At 40.5% G+C, this 25,658-nt stretch overlaps 1 protein-coding gene across 1 annotated transcript; it reads right to left on the bottom strand.

The window, feature by feature from the left end:
* Positions 1-555: 555 nt before the first annotated feature.
* Positions 556-25,303, bottom strand: OIT3 (oncoprotein induced transcript 3). Its single transcript, XM_024753134.1, has 10 exons — positions 25,217-25,303; positions 24,068-24,342; positions 19,863-20,237; positions 18,962-19,069; positions 13,964-14,086; positions 9,966-10,088; positions 8,200-8,360; positions 6,174-6,589; positions 2,780-2,879; positions 556-1,352 (listed from the first exon to the last, which is right to left on the bottom strand). The coding sequence occupies exons 2-10, from the start codon at positions 24,126-24,128 to the stop codon at positions 1,179-1,181; spliced, it is 1,641 nt and encodes a 546-aa protein (XP_024608902.1). The 5' UTR covers positions 24,129-24,342; positions 25,217-25,303; the 3' UTR covers positions 556-1,178.
* Positions 25,304-25,658: the final 355 nt, after the last annotated feature.

Here is a 25,658-nt window from a genome sequence, read left to right on the forward strand (position 1 = left end):
AAGGCCCATGGGCCAGATCAGGCCCAACCCCTGTTTTGGTAAAGTTTTACTGGAACACAGCCAGTCTCACATTTGTTTACGGCTGTTCTTGTGCTAGGACAACAGAGTTGAGTAGTTGTGACAGGGCCTGTATGGCCCAGGAAGCCTAAACTAGTTACCCTTTGGCTCTTTACAGAAAAAGTTTGCCAATCTTTGATCTACATCATTTTCTCCTTTCCCTTCATTTTGTTAATTAATTTCACTGGTTCCAATACAAAGTGTTCCTTGCAGTTGTTTCTAAAAAAAAAAAAAGAAAAACTGTTTTCTGATCTTATGTAAAGCCATAAAATGAATTGGCATATTAAGAAAGCAGATTTAACTGCAGATAACATTAATCTCTGTGGTTTAGGATATTTATCTCAATAAAATTTATTAAGCACCTACAAAATAGAGTACGGTATAGTTTTATACCTTTTTCTATTGTCTTATCAATCTGAGGGCATAGAATGCCAAATAACAGGGCATATGGTACCACATTTTAATTCTGTCTACAGTTCAGTCATTGAACCACTTAAATGCAAGTTAGTGAATTTATTAACATTTATTAATTGAAAATAGTTTATTTAAGACAGCATAAAAACCTCAGAGGAAAATATTGTTCAGGAGAAAATCCAAATAGTATTTTTTTAGTACACACTTACAGTGATAAACTTCCAAATCCCCTATAACTACTCTGTCTTTGAATGGAAATTTCAGGGTATAATTATTGTTTACATATTTAAGGAGTCAGTGGGTATTTAAGTCATAATTTCAAGCAACTATTTAATTTTTTTAAGTTCCTAATTTGAAATACTATACCCAACTTCTGATTTTAGTCATGCTACTGCATCCAACACTAGGTGTTTTATTGCAGGAAAGAAATGAGGGGCATGGGGTGAGCTGCTTTCTTGGTACACAGTGCAGCTTTCCACATTAGAAGATGAAGCCCCACCTGGGACAGGTTGGTCAGCAGTGAGGTGATCTTTCCCGACCCAGTGGGCTAGAGTCAGAGTGAGTCAGTTCTGGGAGTTTGTCTAAACCCACAGTATAAGGTTTAAAGCAGCGCTGTGTTCTAGGGTGCCGGCTGATGTTCTCAGAGGGCGAGGGGAGAATTCCAAGGAGATAGGCAGCCAGAAGTAGGACTCGGGTGGTGGGTCGTCCTAGTCCTCCCAGTCGATGCTGATGGGGCCGCCTGTCAACATCTGGCTCTGTGGACCACTGTCATTCTCTCCTCCTACTGCCTCACGACGCATTCGCCGGTGGCAGCCCTGGGCACAGCGGGAACGCTCATCCAGCATCCCGCAGACAAGGACCCGGCAGTGCAGGAACACTTCCTAGAAAGATCATAATGATAATGAACAAAAAGAGTGAGAAGAGCTGCCACTTGGGAGCTGCTTACTAGGAGCCAGACACAATACCAAACGTTACATATGTATCATTTCATCTAAACAACCACCCTTTGAGGTAGATATCGTCATCCCCATTTTACAGATGAGGAAACTGAGACTTAGGAGGTTAACGAACTTGCCCATATTCACACATTTAGTAACGTGGCAAACACACTGAGTCATGTGGGTGATTTAAAACCCTACATCCATAACTTCTGCCTTTGTGCAGGGACACAAGAGACCTCTGTGAAGACATCTAATAACGTTAACATCTTGGTTCTTCACATCAAGGTCTGGGCATAACATGGGCTCCCACGCACTTCTGTGTAAAATAACAAGTTCTTTCTCCTAGGAAGCTTCTTCCTATAAGTAACTTCCCCATGCATGCTGCCTAGCTGAGGAGGAAGATCAGGGTTAGTCATCATGATTAACAATTGTTCTAGAACAGTGATGTAGCTGGACAGGACATAAATCCACTAAAATGCAGTATGGAAAAGACTGTTGGTCTCTTAAACTTCCTTTTGTTTATGTGTTTCAACAACTCTACTAAAACAAAAATCAAAAACCTTCTACCTTACAGAGTATACAAAGCCTCTTACAACCTCTATTCATGTATATACATTTAAAAAAAACTGTATCACATTCAATTTGCATGTAAATTTTTATGACAATAGTTTTTTCATATCTCCTTTTTCTATATTTCATTCTGTATTAACTGCTTAATATTGCATTAATTGATACACTGTTTGCTTTAAACAACACCTCTCTCATAACAGTGCTCTATAAACACATCAACAAGTCATGTTTTACTTTTTGTTTTTGAGAAGCTGTCAGAATTGAAATTTTTAGATGATGATAATTTTATGGTTATTACACATTGTCAGACCACTTTCCAGAAAGTATACCAATTTATACTGCCACTGTATACATCTCCCTAATAGCCTTGCAAGTTGGGATTTATAATTTTTATAAATTTAATATGTATAAAATAGTCATAATAATTATTTTAATTGGCATGTAAGTACTATTTTCACTGAACATTTCACTATTGGTCTTTTCTGCAAATATTCTGTCCATATACTTTGCCACGTGACCACCACACAGGCTTTTTTAACCACATCTGCTCACGAGGATTTTATATTATAATCACATAGTACTTTCTTTGAACAAGCCCAGTTATTTTACTGGGTGGGGGGCAGATAATTGTGACATTCATGGAGGTGTTAACCTTCTAGATGGCCAGTTTTATAGTATTTTTCATAGAGGTGATGCAGATCCTAAATGTGGGCTTGTAGAATGTGAACAAACTGGGACACCATGAAGGAAGGCTGGGGAGGAGAGGTACCTTTACAAGGTAAAGATGTTCAGCTCACCTTGTGGTCTTTGCCCACAAACTTGAAGACAGGGACCTGGAAGTGCTTTGCGAGGTGATCCCGTGATGTGTACTGCTTTACTGAGTCATCTGAAACACAGCTGGAAGTAGGGCAGGATAGCACGTAAGACTTGATTGTTTAAACAGAGGTGGAAAAACAATCCGGTCCAACGTGTTTGGTCCAAGGAGAGGCAAACTGGGTGGAGGAGGCTGGGCTGCACTCAAGACTTTTGAGAATGAAAGAAAAATGAAATCCCCTCCCTGTGAAGGCATCTTCAGACACAGGCCTGCTCATTAATGCTGTTGCTCCTGTCTCTCATTCTCTGTACCCACAAACTGGGCACAAGGACCTCCTGTTAAGTCATTGTATTGAAGTATTAGCGACAGCAGCAACATTTGTTTCAGAGATATCTTTTGAAATCAAGGTATCTTTTTAAGGTTGTATTTTCATTTGTAATATATTGCAGGAAATCTGCATTTACGTACTTTATTATTGATTTGAGAAGGTTTTTCCTTTAACTAGATTTCACTGTATTTATGGACACTCGCCCCTGAAGGGGATCCAAAGGTGAGCAAACCCCAATTTGTACAACAGAGAGCTGAAGAAAGATGTCAGTTTCTTAGAGAATAACTGGACCTATTGGGAAAAATCATTCACCTCCAAAATGTTTTAATTCCTCTTTTCCCAGATTTAATGCTAAATTTTAGTTTGATAATGCTTTGGGGTTTTAATCTCAGGTCTACCACTTAAAGTGAAACTCCTAGGCTCGCCTCAGGATTAGTTGAGGGTAAAGAGGGGTTAGTGATGCTCCACTCTGAGGTGACGGTTTAGTATTGATGGACAATTTCTCCTAAAGGCCAGGGCTCACACATGTATTATGTTTTCTATTCTGAATTCAAAAGGAACATTTTTTCTGACTGTTTTCCTTTTATGGATACTTAATAGTTCCCGTCTACCAGGCCAGTAAAAAAGTGGGATCAGATATAAAAGCCTATAAAAGTTGATACTTGCTCCACATGCTTACAGACCGCTTTCTAGTTCATTGGTAATTGCTGTTTCAGGGCAGTTGAAAAATCCAATAAAATTATTTAAAAATAAGACATCTTGACTTGTATTACCACTACTACCTTATTCCCCTAAACTGAAGAGGATCTAAACATATAATGTGGTTTCTGTTATTTCCTGTATTTATGTACGCATTTTCATTTTCCTGAGGTTAAATGAATTTATACCATCTTCTGATTATGTTCTCTAATAAATACCTAATGCATACCTAATCTGTGTGACACTCTCTGCTGGGGGCTGCACAGGAGATAGAGATGAACAATATGGTCTGTGACATCAGGGAGCTTAAAGCCCAGTACCTATGATAACAATAGTAACGTGACATTAAAATGGCACTTTTCATGTGAATGCCTCAGTGTTTTCAATTTATCTTTACCTAAAAATAGTACTTTAAAAAAACTGAAGTATAGTTGATTTACAGTGTTGTGTTAGTCAGAACTTATCAAACTGTACACTTTAAATATGTACATCTATTGTATGCAAATAGCACTGCAATAAAGCTGTAAAAACATTTGAAAGGAACCCAAATCCATTCTCCCCCAAAAGTAAATCCATTTCCTAATCTACTTAGCACTAATTATGTGACTAAAAAAAAGACATAAAAATTGATGCTTCTATGTTTCATTTTAAAACTTTGTGGAGAACCCTTTAAGATGGCAAGAAATCTAAAGGGCTTCAGCCCGCTATGAGACCTACTCTTAGCCATCCAAAGCAGCTCAGAACGATGCATTTTCCAGATTCTGAAAACAAGCTAAGGAGGCTACAGGAATCTGAAACTAGAAGTACTCCTGCTGATAAACAGTTAAATTTACCAACCAAAGGAAATCAAGAGGAAAACAAGCAAAATGTTTTCAGCAGGGATCTGACTATACATATAATATTTTTTCTTTTGGCTGGATACCCAGGGCTCTGTGGAGCTGAGACTTGAGAGCTGGGATTTAGGAGGCTGTTAGAAAGCGTTTTACCCGTCCGGGTGACAGATAATGAGAGCTGGAATTAGGGCAATAAGAGTGGAGAACCAGGTTGGAGTATTGCTACTTTTAGAAAGGCTTCTCAGTTGATCCTAATGTGCATCAAGGGTTGAAATCATTGTGCAGGAGATCGATAGCAGCAGGTGAAGCTTGCCTGTGGTGAGAGATCTGGGGAGTTAAAAGCAAAGGAGAAATTTCAGAGTCTACCAGGCCAATTAGCAAAGGGCATGAACCGGGGCACACCTATGGTGCTCTGACTAGACTATTTGCCTTTTCTTTAGCTGCAGGTCCTGATCTGCCTGAGATGTGTCCCATCTGACATTGAGGATGAGGAAGAAACTGATGAGATACTACTATGAGTTTGGGATGTGAGTGTAATTTTCCTGGGAATGTAAGCAGTGGGTGTGGTAACTGCAGGCTTCCAATGATACACAGAGACAAGCAAAGTTCTCAATCCAAGCATCCTCAGGGAATACGGAAATCTCCTTTGTATAAAACAAGCAAACAGAAACAAACTTCACCTGATCTTTCTTCTCCTAAAACTGACCAAGTGTTTCTTCTCTCTCCTTCACTACCAAACTTCTTAAAAGAGGGGCCTGGGGCTTCCCTGGTGGCGCAGTGGTTGAGGGTCCGCCTGCCGATGCAGGGGACACGGGTTCGTGACCCGGTCCAGGAAGATCCCACATGCCGTGGAGCGGCTGGGCCCGTGAGCCATGGTCGCTGAGCCTGCGCATGCGGAGCCTGTGCTCCGCAACAGGAGAGGCCACAACAGTGAGAGGCGACAACATTGAGAGGCCCGTGTACCGTGCGCAAAAAAAAAAAAAAGAGGGGCCTGCATTTGCTGCTCCCACTTCCTAACCCTCTTGCATTTCTCAGCCCCCACTTGCCACCCATGCTCTACAATCTCTCTGGGCAGGTTAATCCTATAGTTTTGACTATAAACAGGGGCGATTCTCTGTCCTTTGTCTCTAGTCTTGACCTTGTTCCTGGGTCTGACACGCATTTCCAACTGCCCACTGAACTTCTCTGCCTTAGTATCCTGCAGGTATTTACAATACAATGTTATTACTTGGAATTATCATATTCAATATTTTCACAGCAAATCTGCTTCTCCACCTGTGTCCTTTCATCTTGGTTAAGGGCATCCAGTCAGTCACACGAGCTAGACCCCTTGGAGTCATTTTGGACTCCCCTCTCCTTCACCAGTTTTTACCACCAAAATGCACACAAACAGTTTCTGAACTAATTAACAGCTGGTGAGAGTGCTGCGGTGGTTTTAAGAAATGACTGAGTTTGCTCTCGTGCCCAGAGGTCGGATGTAAACTGGGGCTAATCCATCGTCCAAGCAGCCTACTTACCCATCCCGGATGAGGTAGTATTTCAGGATCTCGTCGATCTTGGACGTAGGGGTGGCAAAGCAGCTCTCCACCAGGCTCTCTAAGCCATTCACGTGCACCAGGGGCTCAATGCCAAAGTAGAGGGAGTCTCGCAGCTTGAGGGTGGGCAGAGCTTCCCGGTAAGGCTCTTCGAACTCATGGTCCTTGAAGATCTCCAGAGTGAAAGGGAATATTCCGTGACTGCGGCTCATGATTTCCAGCGGGGTGTTGCGAAGGTTGGGAACGTAGCCTTCGGAAATGGTGTACAGGCGCGGGAACTCACACGTCACAGGGATCAGCAGTTTGCTGGTTCGGATGATGATGTCCCCGCTGCTCCCTGGGGTCTGCTTGGGTAGACCTGTCACAAGGTTGCTAGCCACGATTTTGTCGTTCACCACCTGAGCCAGGCCAGGGCCAGGAGAGGAGAGTCTATGTTTATTTCCACAGAGCACCTCAGCCCCCACCCCCCCACCCACCGTAACGTTCTCCAAATTTCTTTTTACATCAAAGCACATGAGAGATTTGGTTGCTGAAGCCTGAAGCTTCTTTTTTTTTTAATTGCTTCTCCTCCTTTTAGCAAGATATTTTGACTGTTAAAGAGTTTTACATACCACTTCATGGTCAACCCACACATTCTTTTGGCGTATTAGTCATAAAAACCTGAGCTATGCAGAATCAGCCAGTTCAAAGCTCTGATATTTTAGAAAAGAACAGCTTCTGTACATTAGTCTTTTTCTGGAATCCTAGACCTGGTGATGGTGTTGCAGCATGACCTTGTGCTGAGCTCAACCCCACGCAGACTTCAGCTGTCGCGTTTACCCAGATGATTTTTCAGTTCTTCATCTCCAGCCTTGTCTGCTCTCCTGTGTGCCAGAACCCCTGGCTCATCGTAGGGCATTTCCATTTGATTATCCACAGATACAACAAACACAATTTGCCTAAAGCGGGACCTTCTCCTCATATATCTCCCCCATGTCTCACCCCAAATCTCATTAGCTCTCTGATTTTCTCTAAGCTGGATTCAATAAGTAAGTATTTATTTGGTTGCAAGGGCCTCTACACTTATCTCCTGGGTCCAGGTCCTCTTTTTTCTATCCATCTTGCCCACTTCTGATTTCATCATGACAGTGCCTGCTTAATCCCATTCCTATGGGGAAAAGCCCAAACGTCTCACCCCAGCACACAAGCAGATGTCTGGAAGCATAGTCTCCCCGCATCTATTTTTCCAGTCTCCTTTTCCAGTCAGGCTGTGTTGACCATTCACTCAGCTTAAGCTTCAAGAATTCCCATGTCTGAGACTGGCTCACTTGTTTCCCATCTGAAATGCCCTTTCCTTTAGTCTCCGCCTGTATAAACCACACACATGCTTCCACCCCAATTCAAGTCCCATTTGCCTTGACTGTTCCATTGTTTGTCCCTTTCTGGACTCCTATACCACCCGTCAACTGTATCACTGTCTCTTATTTATAACTTGTGTGTGTTTTCATCTCAATACTACTGTGTATATTCCTAAAAGTCAGGAATCTTATTTCACATATCCCTCAGGCTCCCAGCACAGGGCTGTGCACAGATTCTTGCAGGAAAGTACAAACCTTTTACCTCTAACTGGTTCAATCCCTGAACTCATTTACTACCTCATAAATGAACCATCATCTATATCAGTCACTGTCTTCAAGTATAATAATTGGTCAGAGGAGACATAGCCAGCCTCCGGGTACTGGTGCTGATGCACTCAGAAAAATGTCTGCACATATTGGAGAGAGGGTACCATTTGAGAACAGAAAGAGCAGAATTCTTTTTAAGCCACTGTTCTCCCAGTGTCGGGACCACAGCACAGCAGATGCTCAATAACACATTTGTTAAATGAATGGTATATGATTTTTTAAACTCCATTCTTTTATGTGGAAATATTTCATCTATGATGCAAGCCACACTGCACACCTCTGTCAACAACTTCCCAAATAACTGGATTTGGTCATTCCCCAAGGGTCCTTCAGGAAGAACCTACATCGACCACTGTGCCACATGTCTTGAGGGAGAAGAGGATGTTGACGTGGGTGCCATTGGACACGCCTCGGCAGGAGGTGTTGGTTAGGAAGAGCTCCAGACCGCCGACCAGGTCCCTGGGGATGCTCACTTCAATGGTGTTCGACTTGCAGAACACGGGGACTGCGGGGACAGGAACTGCTGTTAGAACTGGAAAAGTGGGACTGGGAGAAGGGAAGGAGGATTCTAGGAGAAATAACTTCTCCCTTCCACACCTTGAACTTTTTGTTCTATCCTCAAGGAAACCTCTGAGGCTCAAAACAAATTGGTGAATAAAACCTGGACTCCTAACTCCCAAGGTTGTGGTCAAATAATGCTCCTCAAATACTATATTGTTTCCCAAATGAGAAAATACTGTATCAAAATTTCAATCCAACAAACATTTATTTCAAAGTGTGTCTAGCATAACTCCATGCACTGAAACACCTAAAGGATGAACTTTTAGCACAAACACAATTTATTGGCAATACAGAAAAAGCACTGCTTTGATATAGGCTTAAATTACATAACGCTACCACTTTGACTTTCCCATTAATTACTGCCCCATAAAACAGAGGTAATAAAAACAGCGTTAGCGCACTTGGGGAAGAGTTCTAAACTGTCCTTGCATTGCTCAATAGACCATAAACTATAAAATTCACTTTAATTTAATATAAAAAGATTGCTCTTCCTTAGCATTCATTCCTCTGGACTGTACAAATACTCTAAAAGGAGTACAAAGGGTACTGTCAGACAATATGTGAGGGCAATATCAGTATGTGAGGGCATATCACAGCAACGGCTTAGTATAAAGAAGTCACATATAGGTGCTCATTAAATACTTGATGGATGAGTGAATTAATTTTCTGGACATAAATAACTAGATTTCCAGAAAATAGTTCTCAGAGGATTGTTGATGATCAGATTGTACGTGTAGGGGGAAGAATCAGTTCCCTAGGGCTTTCAACTTTTCATAAGCCAATCATCTGTTAGAAAAGAGAGGAACTCCATCTAAATTAAGTATTAGTTATACAACTAATAATAGAAATTAGAGAAAAAAATCAAAAGTAAAAAGCAAAGGAAACTGTATGACCTAGCAATCCTGTTTCTGGGCATAGGTCCAAAAGAATTGAAAGCAGGACCTCAAAGAGATATTTGCACACCCGTGTTCATAGCAGTATTATTGACAAGCAATCCAAATGTCCATCAATGGATGAATGGATAAACAAAATGTGGTATACCCATGCAGTGGAATAGCTTTATAAAGGGAAGGAATCCTGTCATATGCTGCAACATGGATGAACCTTGTGGACAATCTGCTAAGTGAAATTAAGTCAACCACAAAAAGACAAATACCGTAGGAGTCCACTTATATGAGGTACCTAAGGTAGTTGACTTCATGGAAACTGAAAGTAGAATGGTGGTTGCCAGGGGCTGGAGGGAGGAAGGAATGAGGGGTCCTTGTTTTAATGGGTATAGAGTTTCAGTTTCACAAGATGAAAAAGTTTTGAAGATTCGTTGCACAAAAATGTGAATATATATAACACTGCTGAACTGTACACTTAAAATTGGTTTAGATGGTAAATTTTATGTTATATTTTTTTACCACAATTTTTAAATGATTCCAGAGTGTACACATGCTGCTAAAAGAGGTGGTGTTCTAAAAGATGAGAATCTTGACACACTCAGTTGAGGAATGCAGGGAGATTAAGAGGGAGGAATTAAGAGCAGAGGTTGAGCATGTACTACCTTGGCAAGTGTGGTTATCCTCAGACAGCACCAAGCCCCGGGGACATTCACACTGATAGCCCTTCTCAGACATAAGGCAAGAATGGCTGCAGCCGCCATTGTTATTGTGGCATCCTTCAATGTCTGCAATAAAAACCAAAAGAAAAGGGAATGATATTGTAGCCCTCTTCCCCAAGAATTCTGGTTCTTGGACTGGTACTTTGCATTAGGCATTGTACTTGACTTACCACAGTATCATTGGGGCCCAACTCAGCCACTGAGACATGATGTCCACAAAGAAGTTTATTAAATGTTAAAGCTACAAAGAGCAATCTTACAACACACATAGCTCTAACCATTTAAGCTGGTCATTTTGTAGAATGCCCTTCAATCCAGCTTTGTCTGTTTTTCTCATGGTTAGACTACAATTTTGGGGAGGAAGACCCGAAAGTCATTTCTTAATTTCTGTAACATTTAGTCCACCCAATTTGAAATTTTATAGAGTATTATTGATGTAAAAGGGACTGACAGAATATAAATTCACCTAGAGCAGCTAAATGGATCAGAGTTAGTCAGAGCTATTACCAATGGTTGGATCACCAGCCCCTCTCCTCAAATCTCTAGGAATAATAGCACTGGAGATATGTTTCTTGGGCTGATAGCACATTATAAAAATGAACTGGACAACACACTGAAAGATTCCACTCAGCTGAGCTCTTTGTGACATTCCTCTTATGATGTAGTTTTTTAAAGTCTTCTTTTTTTTTTTTTTTTTTTTTTTTTGCGGTACGCGGGCCTCTCACTGTTGTGGCCTCTCCCATTGCGGAGCACAGGCTCCGGACGCACAGGCTCAGCGGCCATGGCTCATGGGCCCAGCCACTCCATGGCATGTGGGATCTTCCCGGACCGGGGCACGAACCCATGTCCCCTGCATCGGCAGGCAGACTCTCAACCACTGCGCCACCAGGGAAGCCCAAGTCTTCTTTTTAAAAGTTTCACATTTTCAAAAAGCATACTCAATCAAATGTGCCAAAAAGGAAAAATATTCAGTTGAAAAATGAAGAAACTACCACATAATGTCATAGTTAGCGAGGAAAAATAATGACCTTTGTGGGCTCTGGATATGATCTTCTAGATCATGGGTCATCAAACTCTGGCCTGCTACATGTTGTTGTAAATAAAGTTTTACTGGCACACAGTCATACCCATTTATTTCCCTATTGTCTATGGGTGCTTTCTCATTACAAGGGCAGAGTTGAGTAGTTTCAACAGATTCCATATGGTCCGCAAAGCCTTAAATATCTACTATTGTGTTTATGCAGAAAAAGTTTGCTGGTCCCTGTTTTAGGGGTAAGATAATAAAAGGGAATGCGTTCAGGAATCCCCTGGTGGTCCAGTTGTTAGGACTCCACACTTTCACTGTCAAGGGCCTGGGTTCGATCCCTAGTTGGGGAAATAAGATCCTACATGCCGCATGGCATGGCCAAAAAAAAAAAAAGGGAATGCTTTCAAATCATTTAAGATGTTCAAGGAAAGATATGAGCCAATTTCCAGTTATAGCTATTAGTCTCAGTTCATTAATAATAAAAATATTAGTCCTTAGTAAATTAACTTGAGATGAATCGATTTTTGTGAAACAGGGAGAGAGAATAAATTTGCAATGAATTAATCTTTGCAAAACTTAGGAGAGATTAGGCTATCACCTGTTTATAAATCTGTACAATTAAAAAGGATAAGCGTATTCCTATGGGTTTTTGAAATAGCCGAAAATGATATATAATGGTGTAGAAGAAAGCATAAAATATGCTATAAAATGTTAAAGTCAACATTAATAGGAAATTTTTTTCTTAAAAATGGTCTTCCTTAAGTCAGTTAATTTCCCTGGGCCTCAATTTCAATATATGTAAAATGAAAGGGTTGGATTAAATGTTCACTCAGGATATTTCCAGGTCTAAAATTGCAAAGCACAAAATAAACTGAAATTCTTATTTGGTTTAAAGGATTTTAAGTCTCTTCCAAGGACATACCAAAATGTTTAGAATGGCTATACCTGCAAGTGGGATTGCGGTCATTTTGGTTATCGTTCTTTTACTCCTTTGTATTTTCTTCTATGAACATAACTCTTTCATAATAAAACAAAACAATAAAAGTTACTTAAAAATTAAAAAGAGCTTTTTATTTTAAAAAAGAAGATATGCTAATCTAACAGACTAGCTAAAGAAACAAATATGTTTGGACTATCAATAAAATGTAAGGGTTTCCATAAAAACAAAAAAACAAAACCAAAAAAAAAAAAGGATTTCAAATATGAATCTTAATCCTAAAGTGTAATTCATATTCAAATTTTATCTTCTGCTAAAATACTTTTCAGTTATGATTATTAGGTTTTAAAATTATATGAGGATTAACTTAATATTTCCAATGAAATACTCATGAGTAATTATAAATGTTCGTCATGGAACATTTCATTAATATTTAAATATGTAAAGATTATTACATAAAATAAGATTTAAGGAGGATTCAGGACATCACTCTTACTCAATGAAATTTAAAGTACATTTAGTCTTTTTACAAGGGACAGTAATTTGATATCCTGGTTAATGGTCCCTGAGTTAATAATGCAAATTTTGTTGCATGAAATGAATTGTGAGCACTAGCCATAATTTTTCCTTTTGGGGTAGTATTTTATTATTTTGAATATAGCTAGAATAAAGTGATATCGTAAGCAGTATTATAATCTGTTATGCCACAAATTCAATTACCTTCTGGGACAAATCATATGTCCTCTGTAAATAATGATAATTAAGCCATTTATCTCTTCATATAATCTGCAGAATATTTTTCTTTTTTGGTCTCTCAACTCCCAATATCATGAGATTCAGACTTATTAAAGTGGAAGTGATGAAATTTTATTTGGAATAATTTGCAAGGGCCTTAGAGAAGGGACATTATCTAAGTTTCATGTCATAATAGTAGACAATTTCCATTTCAATTATTTGACATACATTGCAAATTCTTTTTAGTACTTAATTATATGAAATGTATACAGCATTTCTACTATCAAAAATAGATAAGTTTAGGGCTTCCCTGGTGGCGTAGTGGTTGAGACTCCGCCTGCCAATGCAGGGGACACAGGGTCGTGCCCCGGTCCGGGAAGATCCCACATGCCGCGGAGCGGCTGGGCCCGTGAGCCATGGCGGCTGAGCCTGCACGTCCGGAGCCTGTGCTCCGCAATGGGAGAGGCCACAACAGTGAGATGCCCGTGTACCGCAAAAAAAAAAAAAAAAAGATAAGTTTACTTATCTCTAAAAATGTATTAATCTCTAATAAATTCAAAGCATATGAGTAAAAAAAAAAAAATGACTTCATGTAAGCCAGTTTCCCAAACTTCCAAGATGGTAAGACTCACCTAGAAACTTGGTAAAAACACAAACTGTAAGGCCCCTCCCACCCCACTGAACCAGAGTTTCCAGGAGAGAGGCCTGGGAAAGGCCAGCTTTAAAGGCGCCCAGGTGATTCTCAGCAGGGAAGTTTGAGAAACACTGCTGTAAACCATTTGTTATGCTACCTACCTCCATTATCTTGCTACTCCAGATGTGCTCCCTGGATATGCAGCACAGGTGTCACCTAGATGTTATTTAAAAATGCAATATCTTCACCTGACCCCAGACCTACTGAATCAGAACCTGTATTTTAACAAGATCCCAGGTGATTTGTGGGCACATTAAAGTTTGAGAAACACGGAATACCCTATTTTTATACCACCAATTAAAATGCAGCTCTCTGCCTCTTGCAAAATGCAACAGCTCCCTCCTGCTAAAGCTTGGAGACAAAATCAACACTGCATTCTGTGTGCAACACGAGCATCCTGCAATGATTCTCAGTGATGATGATTTGTGGTTTCTTTACACAGCCAGATTGTTACTCTCTTCTGACGTTGGCCAGTTTTATGAACATCAAAGAATAAGCCAATGGCTTACTGGGGGCTCTTGATGTGAATCCCTTCTTGCCCATCTCACCTTCACATGTCTTGCCATCACTTCTTAGCACACGGCCAACCCCACACTCACAGCGATATGAATTTTTGAGGTTTACACAGATCTCACTGCAGCCACCATTGTTTTGTTCACATTCATTCTCATCTGTAGAAGAGAGACCACACCATTTACATACTGCTGAGCCATGCAATCTTTTCCCAAGCCCCTTAGCAGAAACTCCACATCTTTTCAGATCCTGTCCCTAGACTTTCCACAAACCAACTCCAATATAATCAGTTTTATTAACCTGGTCTCCCCACCAAGTTATTTGTCCCTCTGCCCTCTGCTGGAGCGGAAGGCAGTTAGTTGGTTGCTTGCCAGTTCCCTCCTCGGGGCAAAACTGTTGGGGAAATGAAGTCCCCTTTGTTATTTGGGTTCACCTGCTTGTTTGTATTGGAGAGTCTCACTTTCTGCAATTCCTGAAGATTTGCTAAATAAATAAAACATAAATCAAACTGTGTTTTAAATGCACTAAAGGAATTTGCATTGCAGAGGATATGTTGGATAAAATTTTTTGCGAAGCAGTCTTTTTTATAACATGAACAACTGCCCTCAAATCTATTTTAAATATTGGAATATTCCCACATTGTACTTAAGCAATGACTGCTAACATTTTTAAGAATCTGATGAAGGACATGGTCTCTTGCTATAAAAAGAATAAGCACAGTTGGAAACAAATGTCGATCCCCTTCCTTCTACAAACAAAAACAGGGGAGCTTGAGGAGTTAAATTTGCCATGGCTTGGATACAGGATATAAACCAGGGACTGGGGTTTAAACACCCACAAGGTGACAGGAGGCATGGCCTTGGGCCCACGAGAGGAGATGAGCTAGAACTGAAACCCTGCTCAAGTCTAGGACCCTGGAAAACGTATCCCCACAATGAAAGGGGGAGGAGAAGGACTCTGCTCCGAGGCCCTGGAAAGAAATAAGGAGCTCTCTGCCTGAGGCTCTAGGAAAGAGAAAAGCCTTCATAAACCCCAAGTTGGGCCCTGCCACGGTTGAAGTATGAACTCATAATTCCCACATGGTGTGGGGATCTTGAAACTGAGAAACTGATGTAAAGTTTGGCCTGGACTGGTGAAGCTTCTGTGACACAAGCAATCAAAAAACTCTCCGTAGTAAAAAAGAACTCCTCAAACCAGATAATAAGAGTGGAGTACCACAGAAAAACAATTACAACAGAAGGTGGTTTATCATAAAACATATGCAGGAGGAGATGATCCACTATGAGAAAGCTGACAAGATAACAAATGGGAGGCTTTGAACTGGAGAGAACAGAATAATCCAGAAAAATCCATAATACAAGGATTAAAAAAATTACTAAACAGATAAAAGTAAGGCCAGTAACCAAAATAAAATTGTGTAGGAAGACAAGGCAGAATTGAAACAAAACAAACATACAGAACTCGTAGAAATGAAAAATATAGTTGCTAAGATTAGACCCTTCATCAGGGCCCCTACTGCCTGGACAGTGGATGGCTAGAGGTGCTAGCAGCCCTCCTGGGAGTGGCCACACTGGTGCTTGGGTTCACCCTCTGTCGAAAGCCTGGATTGCTTACCTGGAGACTGATTATTTTACCTGAGAGAGAAATACGCTTCTACTATTGAAGCCATTGTTATCTGGGAATTTATTGTCACTTACAGCCTTAGAAACTCTATGCCCCAGCAATTCCACTTTTATGGGTATACTCTAGAGAAAATCTCACACGTGAGGTAAGGTATCATTTTTATGTTAATTTTAAGAACACACAAAACAATGCTATATATTGTTATTGTTATGTTATATTATTGTTGTTATTTATTACATAAATAATAAAAGCATAAAAACAGGGACCAGAAGGACACACACTAACTTCAAAACTGTGATTATCCCTGGAGGGTGAGAGAGGTAAAAGAGATGGAATGAGATGGCTTTATTTGTATCTGTAAAATTTTATTTTAAAAAAAGGAAGAGGGACTTCCCTGGTAGTACAGTGGTTAAGAATCTACCTGCCAATGCAGGGGACATGGGTTCGAGCCCTGGTCCGGGAAGGTCCCACATGCCGCGGAGCAACTAAGTCGTGCGCCACAACTACTGAGCCTGCGAGCCACAGCTACTGAAGCCCGCGTGCCTAGAGCCCGTGCTCCACAACAAGAGAAGCCACCGCAATGAGAAGCCCATGCACCGCAGCGAAGAGTAGCCCCCGCTCGCCACAACTAGAGAAAGCCCACATGCAGCAATGAAGACCCAACGCAGCCAAAAATAAATAAATAAAAATTTTTTTTTAAATTTAAAAATTAAAAAAGGAAGAAAAATTTAGCTATAAAGCTGGGTACATGAGTGTCTGTTATATTATTTTCCTATACTCTTCTCTCTGCCTAAAAAAAATAATTTATAATAAATAATTAAAATTGTTATATATTTTTTAAAAAACTAAAGTAACATTGACACATGCACATAAACACAAAACTTTGCCTCTAATTTCAGGGAGTTCATGATCTCCCTGAAACCAACAGACAGACTCCAGGCAGGAACTGGGGGCTTTTCCCTATGTCCCGATAGGCAGAGATGTCCAAGATAAATTGTTAAGCAAGAGATGTGTATGGTGTGTATAATATGCAACATTTGGTTTAAAAAACGGCAACAAATAAATAAATATGTATATTTTTATTTTTATATCTGCCTGAAGAAACCCTGGAAGCATACATAAGTAAATAATGTAAGAGTTTACTTGGGGGACTTCCCTGGTGGTCCAGTGGTAAAGAATCTACCTTCCAATGCAGGGGACGCGGGTTCGATCCCTGGTCAGGGAACTAAGATCCCACATGCTGTGGGGCAACTAAGCCTGCGCGCCAAAACTACTGAGCTCATGTGCCTCAACTAGAGAGCCCGTGGGCCACCACAACTACAGAGCCCACGCGTCCGGGAGCGCATGTGCCACAACTAGAGAGAAGCCCGTGTTCCACAACGAAAGATCCCGTGTGCTGCAGCTAAGACCCGACACAGCCAAAAAAATAAAGAAAAATAAAGAAATAAAATAAATATTAAAAAAAAAAGAGTTTACTTGGGATGGAGTTGGAGGAGAGGGAAGTGGAGCAAATGGGGGACAGAGAGCTAGATATTTCACTGTATACCTTCATGCTGTTTAACTTGGGAGCTATTTAAATACATGACCTATTCAAAAGTTATATTAAAACAAAAGAAGAGATGAATGAACAACTCCTGCCTTAAGAGGAAGCCAAATATTTTCCAACAGACACGTGTGTGTGTGTGTGTGTGTGTGTGTGTGTGTGTGTGTAGTGTGAGGGGTTGGGGGGAATTGTAGGTACCATCATCCCCCACACCCTGAACCTGTTTACATTAAATCACATAGTCAAAATCAACCAGGCAAGAGCCCTAACAACTGTTATGGGAGTGCCTAGCCATGCTCCATGGGATGGCTAGTGGGATTCATTAAAGAGACTGAGGAACAAAAGCTTTTCTAAAATAAGAACCCTTTGATATCCCTTTCATCCTGATGCCCTATCCCATCCTGATCTTGTTACTCTTCTTCTGGAGGAGGCAGCTGTGGGGTAGTCCTCCCCTTTCTCTCTAGACTTGTTTTAACTCTATTTGAGTCTGAATACAAAAAGCTTCATAACACTAAACAGAAAATAGATGATCTTCAGTCCTGGGTTTTTCAACTCTATTTTCTCCCTGCTGTAGACAACAAAACATGTATACAATTGGACAACTCTGGATTTCCTACAAATAATCTGACTACCCTTTCTTGCCACTCAGACAAACCAAAATTATATTAGTGAAGCTATAGGAGTATGTCCTTAGATAATTCTAGACCAAAGCTACCCAACAGAAATACAAAGCAAGACACACATGTAATGTAAAATTGCCTAGTAGTCACATTAAAAAATTTGTTAAAAGACATTGGTAAAATTAATCTTAATAATATATTTCAGGGACTTCCCTGGTTGTCCAGTGGTAAAGAATCTGCCTTCCAATGCAGGGGATGCAGGTTCAATCCCTGGTTGGGGAACTAAGATCCCACACACTGTGGGGCAACTAAGCCAGTGCGCCACAACTACTGAGCCCGCGTCCCTCAACGAGAGAGTCCTCGTGCCACAAACTACAGAGGCCACACACTCTGGAGCCTGTGTGCCACAACTAGAGAGAGAAAAACCTGCACACCACAACTAGAGAGAAGCCCACGCGCCTCAACGAAAGATCCCACATGCCACAACTGAAGATCCCATGTGCCTCAATGAAGATCCCACGTGCCGCAACTAAGACCCAGTGCAGCCAAAAGATAATACATAAATAAATAAAATAAATTAAAAAAAATAGATTTCATTTTATCCAGTATGTCTAAAATATTTCATTTCAATATATAATCAATATTAAAATTATTGATATCTTTTATTCTTCTTCTGAACTAATCTTCAAAATCTGGTGTGTATTTTATACTTATAGCATGTCTCAATTTGGATGATAAATTTTCATCAGAAATACTTGAGCTGTATTTTATAGTCATAAAATTTACAGTTCACTCAAGTTGCCCCACACAGTTTTAGTTTTCCAATGACTGAATCAAATATTAGCTTTTAAATTAAAATTAAGTAAAATTACAATTCAGTTTTCAGTCACACAAGCCACATAGCCACACATGGCTAGTGGCTAGTGTATTGGACAACGCAATCCCAGACTGTCCCGACACATGATATAAATTTGGCTTGAGGCTTTAGTTATGAACTAAAAAGACAAAGAAACCCTGGAAGCATACATAAGTAAATAATGTAAGCGTTTACTTGGGGGACTTCCCAAGTATGAACTTTAGTTCATACTTTAGTTATGAACTAAAAAGTTATGAACTAAAAAGACAAACCCCATTCTGAGTTTTCAGAGACACAAACTGGAAAAATGATGGCGCTCTGAGTCAGGAGGAGTTTTTGATTTGTCCTTTACTCCTAATAGCCTGTTTCTACCGCAAGATGGGTTTCTTACCAAAGCATGTCTGTCTGTCGGGGCCTAGCACGGTTCCTGGAGAGCACGTGCACCCACTGGTATCCAGGCAGCTACCGTGGCAGTCCTCATCACAGATGTCATAAAAATCTATGGAGGATAAAGAGGACCTTTCAGGAAGGGCGAGGACCAGAGGACACTCTCATCCATGAGAAAGCCTCATGAGTTCAATCATGGGGTATGAATTCCTAGCCAACATCAACAGAATTCTCATTGATCAGCGTTTATATAGCCCAATGGCAAGAGGTGCTGCCTAGGGACATGTTCTGTCATTGAGTTCAATGAGTCCCAACTTCAGATCCTTGGGTGACCATGGAGTTTCTGCAAATCTAAAACCTCACCAAACATGAGCTGTAGATTAAGTAAGCATTATGTCCTACTCTTCTATGCAGTCTACTTTTTAAATGTATACAGATTTTTATGGGATTAATAACATGAAAATTCACTTAAAAGTATTACTGATCTCAAGTGGCTTCTTCCCATTATACATCATTAAAAAAATCAGTGGGCACTAAGCACAATGCTACCGTATGTATGTCTGAAATATATACTGAGAAGGGGTCCTCCATGCTCAAAAAGGCTGGAAATCCACATGAAATAACCTAAGTCAACATTTCACTTTCTACTGTTCTGTTTGAATGGAGTGGAAGACAAAGTAAAACTGATCAAAGTCATAGCTCCTTTCCCTTTCTATTCTTCAGGAATTTTTCAGAAATCTAAGAACACACCTCAGAAATCATGATCTGGAGGTGTCCGTGGCCCTAAATCAATGTTCTTCAGGCTCTGAGATACTACCATAACCAAATTTCCTATGGCGTTTTTCTCTTTGATGCCATATGTGGCCTTGTTGGGGGAGGGAAAAGAGCCCAGGGAAGGTACTCACGACCACAGTAGACGTGAAAGCAGACGCTGGGCTTGGCCAGACGATACACATAGTAGCCTCCAGGGCAAGCCTTGACCTCCACTGTGGTGTTCCAGAGGCAGCAGTTCCCACTGAAGCTTGCACAGGCCTGGCGTTGCACAATGCCATCACCTTCCAGAGGGTGGCTGCCATTGAGCCAGACAGGTGCGTGGGTTCCACAGTGGTTTTCTGGTATGCAGAAGGTGGGCATGGCATCCCCTGCCATGCCTGTGAAGCGGTACCACTCCCCATCCACATTGTTGTCACACAGAGGGGAACCTTGAGACTCATCAAATTGGTGGTCAGTGTTCCTCCACGGCTCATTCAGACTGATGTAAGCAGAACAAGGATCTAGGGCTGGGAATGAAAAGGACACCTCAGAGGCACCTTGTGATGTTTCAGATCACAGTGGCAAGAGCCTGAGTCCACCTTCTTGGTCTTACATTCTGGCTTTTTAGTTCAAGAAAGAAATAATCTAAAGTTCCCAAAAGTAGCTGTTTAAGATTCCTCAAGTTGACATAAACATATTTCATAAATGCCTTTTACATTTGAAAAATTATTTCAAATCTATTTAAGGTTTTGTGTTTGCATTGAACTAAACCTTTCATCCAGAGTAATCATCTGATAGGATAGCTGATCAGACCAAGGGAGGTTATAGGCTCACTGAAATCTGTGCTGGTCAGACTATATTTTGAGTACTGTGTTCACACCTGTGGCTATATTTTATGAAAGTAATGGACAAACTTGAAGGTGATCAGATTTAGAAGGGACAAAAGAGGAAGGTGATCAGATTTAGAAGGGAGCCTAACAATTATTTACTGGGGAAGAAGCTGAGAACTACTGTTTGGAGGAAAAAAAATAACAAACCCTGAAGAATATGCATCAGTCTTCAAAAATCTGGAATGGCTTATGAAAGAGGAATTAGCTTTCTGTTACAATGACAAGAACAAATTGTTACAGGGAAGTGCATTTCAGTTCAGCTATCTAGTAATGGAGAGGCTGTATTATAGAGTGGTAAGCTCTTCATCTTTGGAAATTTTCAAAAAGTAGTTGGATGGTCATTTGTAAGCAAGATTTTGGATGGAACTTTGCATTAGCGGGCAGTTTGGCTTGATAATGAATGTGTAAAGCTCATTCCACCTTAGAAGGAATAGGCCTCTGGCATATGTCAGCTGCTTTGAAAAACACAGTATAGTGTGAAGTAATTACCAAAGATATTCTCCATGTGAATGTTGGTACATGTTCCATCACCTATTGAAAACACCATGAACTTTGTGTCTTCACAATTAGCCAGGGCATCACTGTCTAGAATATAGCAACATTTCAAGCATGCATTTTTAGTGCATAAATAACATGGACAAATACCTCATCAAAAACATTTTAATGACTGAATACACCAATATCCCCAGTTCACTGCTTCTCTCAATTTCAGGAAAACACTGAATTAACACAGGCAAATTGTTCTTACAAAGAATCTATAAAATCAAGAAATTTTAGAAAGGAGTCCTAGCCAGAGTACTATCCTTCTTAATGCATGTGAGGCTGACTTAATAGACATTGTAGGCAGGGAATTCATATTAAGGCTGAAATACTTTGTGGGCAGGAAATTCAGCTTCAGCAAATACTGCACAATAATTAAGTGTGGATAGGCCATGATCAAAAAATCTAAGTTGTCTAGAAAATATTTTGGGTTTTCCCAGTCTACATTTCAATTTCAAGTTTAATCTCAAAACTTCAGTCACATGTAGAGGAGGGTGTAGCCTAGTGCTAAGGGCCCCATTGAGAGTATAATAACCGTTTGGGACAAGAAATAAGTAGGGTATTGCATATTCTGGAAGTAACACTTTTGCAGAGTTACACGTGCCAGGAGCAACCCTCTCCTTATAATGTCCCTGCGGTTTCCTGACTGTGCCCTAGACCATGGTTTGATGTCGCTTGAGAGGAAGAAATGTCCTCATACAGACTCTCTACCCTCTGAAAAGGGAAAAATTCCCTTATCTGCTCTCCCAGCTGTGGTTCTCTTATGAAGACAGATTTCCAGGGCAATTTCACAGGTGATTATAAATTCATAGAAATATTTGGTTCATCTCCTTGGCTCTAATTTTATAAGAAATGGTTAAGTACTCAACTTTTAATAGCTTTTACAGAAATTCCTAAACCTCCCTCAATAACTATTTCATGATTTATAAAGTTTTTCCTTAAATTTAACTATCATTTCTTGTGCTATTTGTTGAAAGTTTACTTCCTCTCTTGTTGTAGGTGATACATGGCACAAATAGGAGAAATTTACTATCTTCTGTAAACTAAATACATATTGTAAAAGTTACCCATGCAATATTTCCTAACATTAAATAAACCCATTCCACTCACCCCGTTTAAAGGGAGTAATTTAATCCTTTAATAATCTGGCCGCTGGCGTTAACTCCTTTTTTCAGTCTCTCAATGTGGAGCCCGAATTCGGTATTATGCATGTTGCGTCCTGAATTACTGACGTATATATACACACGCATACATAATACATCCCTCAAATGAGAGAGCTTCAGAGAACAGCCCGGTGGGCAAAGTTCGAGTCAGGGGGCCCCAGCTGGCAGACAGCCGGTCAGCCTTTATTTACTAGGATGTTCGCTCGTCAGCCCGGACGTCCATGCCCCCCGAGGGCTGGCACCTCGTCGTGGCCGAAAGCAGAGCGCAAACGTCAGCATCCCCGCCCTTTCGTCCCGGGGACCAGGACTCCCTGACCCTCCAGGTCCGCATCCCGGGAACCGCCCCTTGGATAGTCCGGATCACCAGATTCTGCCCCCGCGCCCTGGGGTCGGAAGCCCCTCCTCTCCTTCCTTCCCTCTCCCCCTTCGCTTCCCGCCTTCCGCCCTCCCCTCTTCTGCTTTTTTCTCACTTACCCTTTCCTCTGAGGCAACTGCACCCCCACCCAATCCCTAGCCCCCAAAGTTCTCCCTTTATCTTGTTTATGGCGTTGAGTCAAACGTCCTAGAAGGGCTGGAAAAAAAATAATAAAATAAAAAAGATCTGGGAAAGGAGAAGGTGTCTGATGGGAGGGTACGGGAGGTACTAGAGGGAGGAGTAAGCCAGGGAAGAGAGTGGGGAGAAAGCGGGGAGGAAGTTGAGGGCAGGACCACTTTGACTCAAGCGACTCTTGGTTACTTACTGGTAGCAGATACAGGGTGATTAAACTTAGCTCAAACCTATCTTTAAGACTTTTTAAGACCAGTTTTAGATTTAGAGAATAATTGAGGAGATTATACAAAAAGTTCCCATTTTCTGGCACCCAGTTTCCCCTATTATGAAACCATTGTACACTAGTGTGGTATCTTTGCCACAATTAATGAACCGGTGTTGATACATTATTATTAACTCAAGTCCATAGTTTAGATTTCTTTAGTTTTTGCCTATTTTTGTCTATTCTGGCATCCCATCAAGGATACCACATGACATTTAGTTTTACATGTCTCCTTAGGGTCTCAAGGTACTAGAGCAAGGCCTTAGTTACCCGAAGAAATAGGGGCAATTAAACACTGAGATTCTCAGAGGTGCCAAGAAGGATGGTTCTCGCCATCTCACTCTCTCTTCTAGTTAGAACTTAAATTCTAATGGGAAAAGGAGAGAGACATTTGTTACTAAATGGAATTAAAACTTTGCTTTGTTGGCCAGTTTTGTATCAAGTCTGGAGGTGCCAAGGGGGGAGACAGTTTAAGATTCACTCAGTCTCTGCAAAAAAAGTCATATTTTCAGATGTCAAGACTAAGAAGTCTGATTTATCCAGATCTGTGCCTTTAGGGGCACACTCAGTCCCTTGTATTAATGAAAGAAAAAACTCTATCCTCTGCTCTAAAAAAAAAATTTTTTTCCCTCTTAAAGTTGGGACTATACAAGTGCCTAGAATATAAAGAGGTTAGGATTCCTTTTACAGATACTCCAAGAAATATTTAGCTCATGGAAAGTTGTTTGGATTTGGCAGATCCATGGAAATTTTGGATGCTCAGGCAAAAGGCTAAACGGAACATGAAATGAAATTCTCTGAAAATATATCTCCACAGGTTTTCAATGACTTTTCTTCTCCTATTCTAGAACCAGTATTTAAGATACTGGAATCTTGCTCTTAATAACCTGTACATAACAGCAAATTCCTCCAACAAAAGTACATCGTGTCAAGTACTTGACACAAGACTTACCCGTTGGTGACCCCAGTGTTACTGTGGTGAAAAGGCAGGTGAAGAGCACGAATTGAAGCATCCTTTTGGACCAGCCACCAGAGACAGACTGGAAAATCCTTTTAATTTCAGTTTTCCTTTGTCCGCTTCTTTTTCAAACACTTTTTAAAAAGGCCTCTAGGCTCTTGTGAAGAAGACTTTTCAGTACTGGTTGGGGCTTTATCAGAGGAAGAGGATGAGTGGGATAAGGTGTCCATTGCTCTGGCCTTGACCCCAGATAGAAGCACTGCTTTACACTGTCAACAGAGTTAGTTTATTGATATTATTCTTTAGGGGAAAAAAAAGAAAAACCCTCACAATCCCTCATCCTCCTATTGTTTTTTTCTCAAGACTTCCCTGCAGTTAGGCCTCCAGTATCTTATCCAGAAGGGAACTCTAAAAGAGGGACATCCCCTCACGTCAAAATCTTGTTTTGTGACTTCAAGGAACTGATTTCATGATATTGCAGCCATAGCATTGCAGATTACATGAGAATGGGATAAAGCCTAATTTTTGGAAATGATCTTTAGAAAATGTCTTAGTCAGGTGGTCAAGGAGTTTACAATAGCACACAAAAGAGTAGTAAGGACAGGTGTGGAATGAGGACAATATTCTCTTGAAGCAAACGTCCAAGTCTGTTTTATTATGGTCTTTGGTATCAAAACTTCCTAAAGAAACAAGGTTCAAGCTGTGTTTGAGCAGCAGTATCTCATGTTTTCATAGTGCCTTTCTTCTCCAAATTTAAAATGGTTTAGTGTTATTTATTTCACTAATTCTCACAGTAAGATAGGGGTAGGGGCTTCAGATTAGGAACTATTCATTAAATTGACGACACTGAAAAGTAAGTGACAAAGTTTACTAGAGTTTCAGTTTTAGACAAGAGAGGGACAATGTAGGGTCCTGTATATGACATGTCACTAGACATAACCTTAGTGGTTACAGGTTTGGAGTTTGCCAGCTTCCTGACATCCTACAGTGCGTAGAATGAGAATTGGCAAGCACTGTTACTGAAGATAATGTGAAGGGGAAGGATAAAAAGAAGGGTAGAGAATAGGTTTTTGTTTGTTGTTTTTAAATATGATATTAAACAAGGATCCACGTGAAACCAAAATTTTTCTCTCCTAATCTTACCTTGACATGATGCTTTGGGCTTCTATTATTTCTAAACTTTCTTCATCTATGCTTCTTTTCCTAATAACAGAACTTCTAGTGCCTGGGAAAGAAATATTATTGTCATTTAGGAAGTAGTCCCTAAATTTGTCTTCATAATCTTTTAGCACATTTTCTTATTACACTAAGTAGCATTCAAATTACTGTGGCCCCTTTCCTCTAGGGTTTCGGTTCAGTTAAACAGTAATGCTTACTAAGGGCCAGGTAACATGCTGGTCATGGGTATTTGACAGTGATTAAGGTAAAAGAGGTTCCCACAAGCAGACTTTACAGTCTAGCAAGGGGTTTCCATTGATTTAACTTGTACTCAGCTACTTTATCACTAACGCTAGTGGGACACAGGCAACTTGATCATTATTAGCTTATTAAGTTGCAATCTGATGGCAGCAATGGATGACTCTGG

This window comes from Neophocaena asiaeorientalis, unplaced genomic scaffold (assembly GCF_003031525.2).
Source record: "Neophocaena asiaeorientalis asiaeorientalis breed wild unplaced genomic scaffold, Neophocaena_asiaeorientalis_V1.1 scaffold719, whole genome shotgun sequence".
Lineage (NCBI taxonomy): Eukaryota > Metazoa > Chordata > Mammalia > Artiodactyla > Phocoenidae > Neophocaena > Neophocaena asiaeorientalis.

What these genes read in the sequence shown, in the direction of transcription:
- OIT3 (XM_024753134.1), bottom strand. Translation starts at nt 24,128, where the DNA reads ATGCTTCAATTCGTGCTCTTCACCTGCCTTTTCACCACAGTAACACTG. An exon ending in GGATAACCACACTTGCCAAG is followed by an intron (nt 8,361 to 9,965) that starts GTAGTACATGCT and finishes CTGTCCCCGCAG; the next exon opens with TCCCCGTGTTCTGCAAGTCG. An exon ending in TTGTGGGCAAAGACCACAAG is followed by an intron (nt 1,353 to 2,779) that starts GTGAGCTGAACA and finishes TGATCTTTCTAG; the next exon opens with GAAGTGTTCCTGCACTGCCG.